A 12,299-nucleotide genomic window follows, 5' to 3' on the forward strand; every position below is an offset into this window, starting at 1 on the left:
GAGAACTGAACTTGATACTTTATCAGAAAAATAAGAAACTGAGATGAATTTCAGCTTGGCAGATTGATCCTTTCATAGTTATGAAAAGGAGACAACTTACCTCTTTCTCTATGCCATTTACAGTGCAGTCCTATGCATATTTATTTGGGAAAACCCACTGTGTTACTCTCAAAGATTTACTCCCAGGTAAGTGTGACTACAGGACTACACTCTTACAACTTGCATGATGAGATGGGACATGTATGAAAGAGGCTGGGAATATACATGTGTGCAAAAGAGACATCACACCTGATTAACAGTGCAATCCTGTATATGTCCACTCAGTCCGATTGAATTTAGTTGGACTTAGAGCTAAACATGTGTAGGTTTGCAAACTATGCGATCTTTTAAAAGAGCTTCTTCCAAAATTTAAATTAGCAGAACAAGCAAGTAGACATTCCCATTCCTTATGTGTGGCTTGCTGGACAATTTAAAATTGGTGATTTGGCGCAACAGAATCCCATTTTTCTACCCTCTGCAAACTTTTTGATGGGAGAAGTACCTTCTTTCAAAGGAAGAGAACTTTTGGTTACAGATCCATGACCCAGTTCAAATGAAATGCTGCTGACTGTAAAATCATGGTGATTAAAATTTACTGAGATTATTTTGGACACAAGAAGGTAATAACTGAAGTGCTATATTGGACTTCATGAGTGAAAACATGTGAATTCAAGGTGCCTGGGAGGGTGAGAAATACCATCTAGCACAGGGGTCTGCAACCTTTAAGACAAAAAGAGCCACTTGGACCCGTTTCCAAAGAAAAAAAAACTGGGAGCCGCAAAACTCGTCATTATAAAAGTAACTTTTTGTCATTTTTTTTATTATTTCTTTGTTTGACCCCTCAGAATTACTCCTCCTCATAGAAATAAATGTTAAATTAACAAGTTACCCTTTTTTGTGTGTGTGTTCTTCACTCCCCTTCAAAACAGTGACCAGCGTACATGCCCCCTTTCAATGCAGTGACCAGCGTACATGCCCTTACAATGTAGTGGGCGGGCAGGCAGGAAGGTGACGTCAGGACGGTGCGTGACTAATGCACGCACCGTCCCCATGCGACATCACAGCCAGTACAGCGCCCGCCACAGTGGGGAGTGTCGGGGCGCACAGTGCGCCTCCTCCCCTCGCTAGTATCCGCCCCAGAGCCGCGACAAAGGTGTAAAAGTGCCACATGCGGACCCCTGATCTAGCAGAATGAGAAAAAGCTGGTTATTAATACAGCTAGAATTTGCTCTGAAGTGCATAGGTACTTTAAATATTTTGAATAATTGTCATATACATAATTGGTAGACAGAGAATTGGAAGACTCTCTTTTTTATTTTATTTTTTTCTTCATATCTTGCTTTTTTATGACTTTTTGGGACGCGGGTGGCGCTGTGGGTTAAACCAGAGCCTAGGACTTGCCAATCAGAAAGTCGGCAGTTCAAATCCCCATGACGGGGTGAGCTCCCGTTGCTCAATCCCTGCTCCTGCCAACCTAGCAGTTCGAAAGCACCTCAAAGTGCAAGTAGATAAATAGGTACCACTCCGGCGGCAAAGTAAACGGCATTTCCGTGTGCTGCTCTGGTTCGCCAGAAGCGGCTTAGTTATGCTGGCCACATGACCCGGAAGCTGTACGCCAGCTCCCTCGGCCAATAAAGCAAGATGAGCGCCGCAACCCCAGAGTCATTCACGACCGGACCTGATGGTCAGGGGTCCCTTTACCTTTACTTTATGACTTTTAACTCTAGCTCTCTGTTAACCCTATTTACATGTATGTTTTGTTCTTTGAATATTTATATTTTAGATAAATGAAGATACACATAGGAAGGTGATGGACAGAAGATGAAGGGTCCCGCATGTGAGGTAAGCCAGAGAGGCTCTCTCAGGGTTTGAGGCTGAAGGAACAGGGGAAAGCTTTCTCTTTCTCTCTTTTTCTTGGTTTGTTACTTCTTTCTTTAGACTGATTCAGTTTTTACTGTATCCTATGTTGAAAAATATCAAAAATTAACTAAAAAAACCACACCTTCTTCCCTAGTAACATTATTTCTGTACTAGTTGAACCATAAGGAAAAGGTACACCATTATTAGTTTATAAGCTAGAAACTAAAACCAGTAGTAACTATGGTTATGCCAGGCAAGACCATATGGCACTACGGCTAACACTAACCAGGAAAATTATCTAGTTCATTTTTAAAAAATATTAGTTGTACAAAAATTATCTAGTTCATTTTTAAAAAATCTAGTTCATTTTTAAAAAATTAGTCTTCACAGAAGAAATTATATTCTTCAAAATATTTCTGCAAAATATTCCCACTACATGAACATGAAATTATCAGAGAACTATTGTAAAAAAATCATGGCCATAAAGCTTTGTAACAACTGCTTTTGAATAGACTGAAACAAGTGTAACTTGCAAGAAAATGTTGTAAAATTGAGTGCTCGTGTTCAGGATTTTAGACACCCTGCCATACCCTCCTATAGGGCACTCCATTCCATCCTTCCCAACAGCCAGTCAGCGTTACATTACCACTGAGCATGCTCAGTTCTCATTGGCAATTCTGGGTGATTCCCAACCAGGGGGGCACTGGTGTTCCAGAAAGATTTTCTAAATTGTGCCATTTCAACTTCATAAATATATATTCCTGCAGTATATACTGTTTGTGTATTTGTATACATATATACAACCCTCGCTACCAACAAGGATCATGATAATTGATACCCATCAAAAATAAATGAAGAGCTGGAAGAAAAATTTCACTATACCTATTTTAACCATTTCTAAACCCAAACCTCTGCTTAATAATTAAGAAACATCATTGTTTTTAATAATAATTTTCTCTCCTTTTGCTCCAGATTGAAGGCACAGAATGACAATGAACAACATGAAATAAAGTTCAACTGCTGTTAACCATCAAACAATAATAAAAAATACATTATCACAATGTCCCTAATATTCAGCCAATAAATTCCAAACTTCAGCTTCTTTTCTAGGAAAAAATTGTCATAATTGTTCATAGTGTAGTATCTAGGAATGCACAGGAAGCGTTAGCATAGCACAGTCTGCTATGAGCAACAGAACCACGACAAGGTCCTTCCTGAGTCTGTTGAAAAAAACAACACCAATTTGGAAAAGAAAAATACACTGATATGTCAATTGAGGGGTTAAAAGTTATTAAAAGGAAATCGTTAAGAGACATTAATAAATTATAATTGAAGAACACAACTCTTTAGCCTAAATTTCCTCACCATGCTTTATAAACAATTTTTCATAAAGAAGCATTTAAAACTCTAAAGGTAAAAGGTAAAGAACCCCTTAAGTCCAGCTGAATTCGATTATGGGGTGCAGCACTCCTCTCCACTTTCAGGCCAAGGAAGCCAGTGTTTGTACACAGACAGCTTTTCAGGGTCATGTGGCCAGCATGACTAAACAGCTTCTGGCACACAGAACACTGTGACAAGTGCCAGAGTGCACGGAAAAGCTGTTTATCTTCCCGCCAAAGCACTACCTATTTATTTACTCATGCTGGTATGCTTTTGAACTGCTAGATTGGCAGGAGCTGGGACAAAGCAACTGGAGCCCACCCCGTCACAGGGATTTGAACTGCTGACCTTGCAAATGGCAAGCCCAAGAGGCTCAGTGGTTTAGACCACAGCGCCACCTGCGGCCCTCTTAAAATCTACTGCAGCTTGTGAAAAACCGAGACTCTTTTTTGAGATATTGGCTGGGAACTTTTCCATGGAACAATTCTGACATTTTTAAAGTGTATTTTCTGGTTTAAAAATGGAGTTTTAAATAGCTAATCGGTTAAGCACACAGACCATATCAAACTAATCAGAACCAAAAGAACCTCAGAGTAGCTTTCATCTATTTTATCCAGTAAAATTATAAAGTTAGTGCTCTTTTCCCCACAATAACTTAAGAGCACAAAGCAAGGTTATGTAAAAGGAAGTACAGTGGACCCTCGGGTTATGTTACCTTCAGGTAAAGTAACTTTCAGGTTGCGAATGCGGCAAACCCAGAAGCACTCTATCGTGCCGTGCACGTGTGCAAAAGCAGCGCCTCTAGATGCAGACTTTTGGGGGTATATACAGACCCCAGGAACCAATTAAGTTCATATCCGGAGGTTCCACTGTAAGAGCAGAGACCATTTTGCCTGGGGGTTCCATTCCCACTCCCCAGGGCAAAAAGGACCTGCATATCAGCGCCTAAAATAGTTGCTGCCTACACATCCAGAGATCTCATAATAGACTAAATCATGTCCTTTCTTCTAATGTTATTAACAATGAAATCTTTTACTACGTATGTTACGTGCATATATGCCATTAAGAGAAAAACATTAATACTGTCTTTTCAGTTTCAGCACTGAAGCTCTGCCCACAACATAATTTCTTACTGCAACACAAAACATTACTGTACTCTCATAATGGTAATTCAAGACTGCAATCTGCTCCTGTATATTACTTATCTGGATTTTGGTTGTGATGATAAACACTTAAAAATGCAATGGGAATACACAAATTCATAGCACATCTTTACTGTCTGCATAACAGCAATCATTAGATGACAGGGTGAGAGGAAGAAGCCTAAGGCAATGAGCATTTAATTCAGAACACAAGGATGAAGTGCTATTATGAAGAACTAATTTAATTCAAAAATACAAAATAATACAAGGTAATGTAGATAAGAAGGCAGAATTTCAAGTAAGGCAATGCAGAGCATTATTTTAAGCCAGTAATTTCTTGAAGATTTAAGTAAGAAAAATATAATACAATAAAATTGACTGTCCTTTCTATCAGGCTGGGGTTTTTGTTTACCTACCTAGTACTACAATCCTAAACTAATGTCCTAGTGAGAAACCTCCACAGTGGGACCTACTGCTGAATAAATGGACTTTATGAATATATGGATTTCAAAGGTTCTAAAATCTTCCTCCTTTCTTCTAGCCATAACACTGAACATACATATTGAGGCCTCAACTGCAACTGCTTGAACCCTGGTGACTTCTCAAAACATGCATGGCAATTTGGAGAAGTGAAACAGAGGGCGGGAAGGAAGAGGTTACCGGTAAGTTCCACTTCAAAACAGCTTCTCCTTTTCTAAAGGTGTTTGTGAGTAGCATATTGTTTGGGCCTGAATCTGTTCCTGGCATTACATTTACAGTGGATCCTCGGGTTGCGAACATGATCCGTGCGGGAGGCACGTTCGCAACCTGCACCGTTCTGCGCACACGTGGATTGCGATTCGGCGCTTCTGCGCATGTGCAAAGCGTGATTTAGCGCTTCTGTGCATGCGCCAAAACCTGGAAGTAACCCGTTCCGGTACTTCCAGGTTCGGCACGGTGCACAACCCAAAATAGCGTAACCTGAAGCTTCTGTAACCCGAGGTACCGCTGTACAGTACTTACAAATTTAGTTTTAGCAATAGCAAGTTTTACACATGAGAAAACCCATGATGGATTTCCACATCTGTTGAACATACAGAACTCTGCATGTTTTTGTACATATGCTAAGTCTCCACACGTATAAAGAAAAAGGGGTGCACAGTTTTGCTTGACATACTGCATGTGACAAGCCCTTGCCTATTCCCAAGCCTCAAACTGGAGAAAAGGGTGGTAGATTGTCCCATCAGATATGAAATACCTATGAGGCATTCCAAGCATTCTCAAAGAGCAATGCAACAAGTTGCTGTCCTCTACTTGTGATTGGAGCAGAGTGGTAGTGGCGAAGGAACTGTCCTGATATTTCATTCAATCCAGCAAATAACAGAGAAACACCCCTCACCTCTTCAATCTAACCAAAATATCAAGTTCTCTAGAAATGGAGACACTCTTCATAAAACAAATAATGATTTTGAGGCATTTTCTTCATGGCATATGTGTTACCAAAAATGATTCTTTTGGATATGTAGAGGCACCAAGAAAACAAGGGTTTTCAGTATGTTCAATATACATGGAACTCCATCCTTGCTGGGGTAAGTACTGCATTTTTCCATCTGAACCTGCCGAGATATTAAGATCCTCATCAGAAACCTTTCTGTGTATATATGGGATTGACCCAGGATAGAGCCTTTTCTATTGTAGCACTCCACCTCATGTATTGTCTCCCCAGGGAAGATTACTGGTGCAGTTTTGGTTACATTTGCAGCTCCAGATGAAGCCGTTCTTAAAAAATCACCCAGGATGTTTTGTTTACTACTTTTGTATTTTGTCATATTGTATACTCATTAAAATCTGTGTTTGTATTCCCCACCCCAACACTTTTGGGGGGGGTGTTATTGGGTTACTGTTTTTATTTTGGTTTTATATATTGTGTTCTTTTCTGTGAACCACCCTGAGACTTCTGGGTATAGGGCGGTATATAAATTCAATCAATCAATAACTCTTTGTAAAAAGGACTGGGAGATTCCATGTACATAACTGATTGAAAACTAACTAACAAACCAAAAGTAGGCCAAAAGATGTCACAAGTTGGAAGTACCGAGAGGAACTCTGCCTTTTCATCCGGCATTAGCAAATAAATCTGCAATCAGACGTCTCATTTTTATATTCAAATCGCCAAATGCAGATCCAAAACTCTACACCACGTGTGAAACACACCCACCAAATGAGAAAGAGGCATATCTAATAAACTCCCTAGTGCCACAGTTAAGTTACCAACTTGGCACTGCAAAGTTCTTCACGGTACTATTTACTAGAAAGCGGATGCTCTCCCTTAATTTTATTATTTCTCTTGTTCTAGATTCCACAGTATTTCCCAAACTTGGGTCTTCAGCTGCTTTTGGACTACCAAATTCCCATTATCCCTGACCATGGGTGGAGACAAGGGGGGCAGCTTCCCCAAAACATGTAAATCAATAACTAATACTTAACTGAGGTTCTGCTCCCCCCTTACATAAAACCTGACCAGGCTCTTGCGCCTGACCACTGGTCTTGCTAGCTAGGGATGATGGGAGTTGTAATCCAAAGGGACCCCTGACCATTAGGTCCAGTTGTGGCCGACTCTGGGATTGCAGCGCTCATCTCGCTTTGCTGGCCGAGGGAGCCGGCATACAGCTTCCAGGTCATGTGGCCAGCATGACTAAACCGCTTCTGGAGAACCAGAGCAGCACACAGAAACGCCGTTTACCTTCCCGGCGCAGCGGTACCTATTTATCTACTTGCACTTTGACGTGCTTTCAAACTGCTAGGTTGGCAGGAGCAGGGACTGAGCAATGGGAGCTCACCCCATAGCGGGGATTCGAACCGCCGACCTTCTGATCGGCAAGTCCTAGGCTCTGTGGTTTAACCCACAGCCCCACCCGCGTCTAGCTAGTAAGACCGTGCCTGACCACTGGTCTTGCTAGCTAGGGATGATGGGAGTTGTAGTCCAAAAACAGCTGTTTGGAAACACCGTTTTAGAAGCTAAAAAGGGGAGGGGGGGGAGAAAGAGGGGCAAAGCGGGAAAGGCCGACACAACAACCAATGAGTGCCAGAAGGGCGTCGAAAAGTGGCGGGCGGAGAGAAGGAAGCACTTACAGAAGGAATGAGGGGGAATTAGGAGCGCCTCGCGTGGACTTTTCCTCGGGATCCTTTGGCGGGACAGAACCTCGCTCCGCTCCAACCGCCCTTCTCCCGCCGTTAGGGCGCACGCGCAAAAGGAGCGCTAGCTCGGGGGGAGAAAGGCAGCTGGCGCGAGCACGGCGGTTGGCCGGGGCTGGATCTTAGGAAGGAGGATAAAAGCGGGAAGGGGCTCGTGCTGACGGAGGGAGGGCGTGGCCAACGCCTGTCTCGTGACCAAAAGCGAGGCGGGGAGGGAGCGGGGAGCGTTATGGGCCTCGCTCGCCGGTTTTGGCGGGAAACCGCCGTCGAGGCTTCTGAGGAGATTTCGCGCCCTCTCTCTTACCCGCCTCTCGCTCGCCCACCCCCACAAAATAACGCCACCGCCTAATAAAACGGCCCTTTTTTTTTTTTTTTTGCCGCCGTCAGAGCTGCCCGGCCGCAACCGTGTTTAGATAACCTGCCCCAACGGTTTCCTCAGGAGCCTCCCCGGCGGGCCAACCCCAGCCCATTGGCGGCCTGCCCCCCCCCCATAATACTAACCGAGGGGTCGGGCTCCATCTCTTCCCCTCGCGCGCGCGTATACACGGCGGCCTTCGCGGTCTCCCGGCGGGCACGTTCCGCGCACGCAGCTCTTCTCCCTCAACGCAGCCCCAGGGCGAAGCGGGAGTTGGGGCAAAACGGGGGGCGGGCGGGCGCGGCAAACTCGCGCTCCCCACACGTGGTGGTAGCCTCGGCTGGGCGGAGAGGTGGGGTAAAAGCGGGAGGGAAAGAGTTTGAGGTTGTGTTTAGGGGACTCGACGGAGCCTGAAAGTTAGGCGGGCGGTAGATTTATTTGGCCTCCTGGCCCCCCAAATTACACCTAAGTCTTACTTTCTGGAAGCCCAGAAACTCGGCTTCCATCCATGACCAGTTGTGAGCCGTGTAATCTCTAGTCAGGAAGAGAGGAACGACTTTGAAGATCTCTCTCACACACACACTTATTTCCATTCAGGTTTCTGAGCAGACCTCCGAGGCAAATACAATCCAAATATGAAAGCACAAGTCTTGTTCGTTTCAGGTTATTCACAAGCACATCCATATGGCTGTATCAGAAATGCTATCACTATTATCCTGGCTGGTTTAGGCCTAATGCACACAGCAGCATCAAGCATTTCCCTCAAGTATATGCGCACTGGAACAGCACTTTTAACGCTAATAATAATAATTGTACCCCACCCATCTGACAGGATTGCCCCAGCCACTCTGGGCGGCTTCCAACATATAGAAAAACATAACACGTAAAACATTACATGTTAAAAGGCTTCCCTATACTTGCTGCCATATTGCTTAATAATAATAATAATAATAATAATAATAATAATAATAATAATAATAATAATAATAATAAATTTATACCCTGCCCATCTGGCTGCGTTTCCCCATCCACTCTGGGCGGCTCCCAATCGAATATTAAAAACAATACAGCATTAAACATTAAAAACTTCCCTAAATAGGACTGCCTTCAGATGTCTTCTAAAAGTAATATAGTTGTTTATTTATTTGACATCTGATGGGAGGGCGTTCCACAGGGCGGGCGCCACTACCGAGAAGGCCCTCTGTCTGGTTTCCTGTAGCCTCACTTCTCGCAATGAGGGAACCGCTAGAAGGCCCTCGGCGCTGGACCTCAGTGTCCGGGATGAAAGATGGGGGTGGAGACGCTCCTTCAGGTATACAGGACCAAGGCCATTTAGGGCTTTAAAGGTCAGCACCAACACTTTGAATTGTGCTCGGAAACGTACTGGGAGCCAATGCAGATCTCTCAGGACTGGTGTTATATGGTCCCGGCGGCCACTCCCAGTCACCAGTCTAGCTGCCGCATTCTGGATTAATATCGTATACAGTGGTACCTCAGGTTAAGTACTTAATTCGTTCCGGAGGTCCGTACTTAACCTGAAACTGTTCTTAACCTGAAGCACCACTTTAGCTAATGGGGCCTCCTGCTGCCGCCACGCCGCTGGAGCATGATTTCTGTTCTCATCCTGAAGCAAAGTTCTTAACCTGAAGCACTATTTCTGGGTTAGCGGAGTCTGTAACCTGAAGCGTATGTAACCCGAGGTACCACTGTACATCTCTACACATCTCTCCCGTAAGACTATTTTGTGTTAGTTGCCACTCGGCAGCCCATACTTTCTCCCAAAAATGGCCTCCGCACAAATGCTACCATAATTTATATATAGGATTTTCAGCTCCTGACTTCAGAAATCCTGGCACCTTAAGGACAAGTGTCTCCAAGCGTGTCCAGTGTGCTCTCACCCTTAATTCTTTCAGCCATAAATTAATCTGAGTAAAAAAATTAGGGTTATAGCTATGCAAGTTGGTAGTGGCAAAAAGGTCAAGGAAGGAAGTCCTGCTTTTTTTTAATAGCATGAGCTTTAGGTACTTCACAAAATTCTGAGGCAAGCCAGCCTTTACTCCTGGAAATACATGTGAGCACTAACAATGAAAACAGAGACACAAAAGGTTTTTTTTCCTGATTTTATATTCTTCCCTTCTATCAAATGGCTTGAAGAAAAATTATATACGGACTAGTAAAAGGCTGGCCTGTTGATAAACTGACATCTGTGGGTATTTTGTAGCTGAACCCACATTCTTCTTTCGGCCTTGTATTGCTAGACAGCAATTATGTATGTTAATCGTTACACACCAGCATTATTTAATTGTTGGTCCAACTAACACATCCTAACAAATCGGCTTACATGCAGTCACAAAGCTCTGACATTGGTCCTCCTCACCCATTACAGCTACAGAATTCATTTGAATGTGTTCACCCATTATGGACTAGCCTATAGGGAGAGATCTTAAGGTCGCAAAACCAAGCATTTTTCAGGAGAATATTGAGGAGGAAGATAGCTCAACATCTCGGCTGCCAAAAGAGTATACAATTCCATATTTTCATATTGCATCGTGCAATTTAAACAGTTCACATTAATTATTCCCCTTCATTTGTTGCCTGTCGGTCCTTCCTTTTGCCACTTTCTGTAACATCTCAGCCTGCACCCCAGGATTACATAAACTCTGTCCCCTCCTTGAAAGCCTACCCTGCCCCTTCAATCCATTGCACCTCCTAGCCTCCCTCCTACCCCTGCCCCCAAAATCATCACCACCGGTTCCCTCATGCCCATACCGTTCCGAATTATCCTTGCATTGCTTATCTGTAGTTTTAGCTTCCGCCCCTAGTGCTGCTTAGAAGAGACCAGTGTTTTATTTGCCATGCTTGGGAAAGAAGACTCTCTGCACACCTCTGCCACCTCCCCTTGTCCTGTTGCTGCTGTCACTCACTCCGAGAAACTTGCTGTCCTGAAATACGCACGCTCAGCTCTCAAGAGTTACATAGATCCTCCTGCATACACAAACCACAAAGCGTGTGGAGTCGGGGGGGGGTTACTCACCTCTGCGCAGTGAGAATTATTACACCTTGGCCTCACCAAGAGCAGTAACAGGGGTAGTATCTTATTTCTAAGCCCGGAGCAGCAGGAGGTGTCAGCATCTAGCCGCTGGCTGCAGATCCCTTCCTGCGTGCTGTTTGCTTTCTGACACTTGCATTCCTCCTCCCCCTTTCGGGGTATCGTTTTGCCAACAATCACACACTCGCACACCTGATTCCAGGCTGGTTGACAGCCAGGCTTCAACAGGAGTGGTAGTAGAGAGGAGTGATGCAAGAGTTTTCATGATAAACTGGATCATGAACATGTAACACAATATGTAAAATGCCACTGTGTTGTTGTGGCTGACATTTCTCTCACTGTGCCTTATAAAAAAAAGGTAAAGGACCCCTGGACGGTTAAGTCCAGTCAAAGGCAACTGTGGGGTTGCTGCGCTCATCTCGCTTTCAGGCCAAGGGAGCTGGCGTTTGTCCACAGACAGCTTTCCGGGTCATGTGGCCAGCACGACTAAACCACTTCTGGCGCAACGGAACACCGTGACGAAAATCAGAGTGCACAGAAATGCCGTTTACCTTCCCGTTGCAGCGGTACCTGTTTATCTATTTGCATTGGTGTGCTTTCGAACTGCTAGGTTGGCAGGAGCTGGGACGGAGCAACCAGAGCTCACCCCGTTGCTGGGATTTGAACCACCAACCTTCTGTTCGGCAAGCCCCAAAGGCTCAGTGGTTTAGACCACAGCACCACCCGCATCCCCAAAATTTGCCTTCTAGGAAAAATGAAGTCACAAACCGATGCACAAGTCCTAGTACCAGTTGTTAAATGTAATTGAAATAAACACCTAAGGTTTCCATAAAAGTGAGAAAATGAAATCAGAATGATAATTAAAAACTGGGCAGGAAGGACTGGGAGTGAGAGAAATGCCACCATACTAGTAGAATAGCAGAATAGAATAGCATAAGGGGTTAAGAAAAGTGGACTACATTCAAGCAAGGTGGCAAAAGCAGACAAGTGGATTAAAAAAGAAACAAATTTCCTGTTGTATCTTTATCTCAGGGGTAGCTAATGTTCCCTCCAGATTTTGTGGAGTACAATCATCTGATCCAGTGGCCAGGGATGCTGGGAGGTACAGTCTAAAACATCTGAGGCCACCACACTGACCACCTCTGCATTGTCATATGTACATTCAGAAAATGTGTGACGATACAACATCACATTTTTGGATAGACACAGTGTTAAGTTGTGGGTGAACGTATCAGACAACACAGCGATTCTTCAAACAGCTCTTGTTTATTCACAGGCCAGAGCTGAACTGAACTGAAGG

General features: G+C 44.0%; 1 protein-coding gene across 7 annotated transcripts in view; it reads right to left on the minus strand.

Moving 5' to 3' along the window:
- Positions 1 to 11,137, minus strand: part of BOLL (boule homolog, RNA binding protein) — a 33,898-nt gene extending 22,761 nt beyond the window's left edge. For 4 of the 7 annotated variants that reach the window (XM_081849169.1, XM_081849168.1, XM_081849173.1 and 1 more), the window contains exon 1: positions 8,097 to 8,250. In XM_081849169.1, the coding sequence (XP_081705295.1) occupies positions 8,097 to 8,114 (18 nt within the window). In that variant the 5' untranslated portion in view covers positions 8,115 to 8,250. Of the gene's footprint in view, positions 1 to 7,532; positions 7,659 to 8,096; positions 8,251 to 10,719; positions 10,884 to 10,984 lie in introns of those variants that run through there. The other 3 variants (XM_081849174.1, XM_081849171.1, XM_081849170.1) reach the window with 3 other exon arrangements.
- Between the last annotated feature and the right edge of the window lie 1,162 nt (positions 11,138 to 12,299).

This window comes from Podarcis erhardii (genome assembly GCF_964252035.2).
Source record: "Podarcis erhardii genome assembly, chromosome: 1".
Classification (NCBI taxonomy): domain Eukaryota; kingdom Metazoa; phylum Chordata; class Lepidosauria; order Squamata; family Lacertidae; genus Podarcis; species Podarcis erhardii.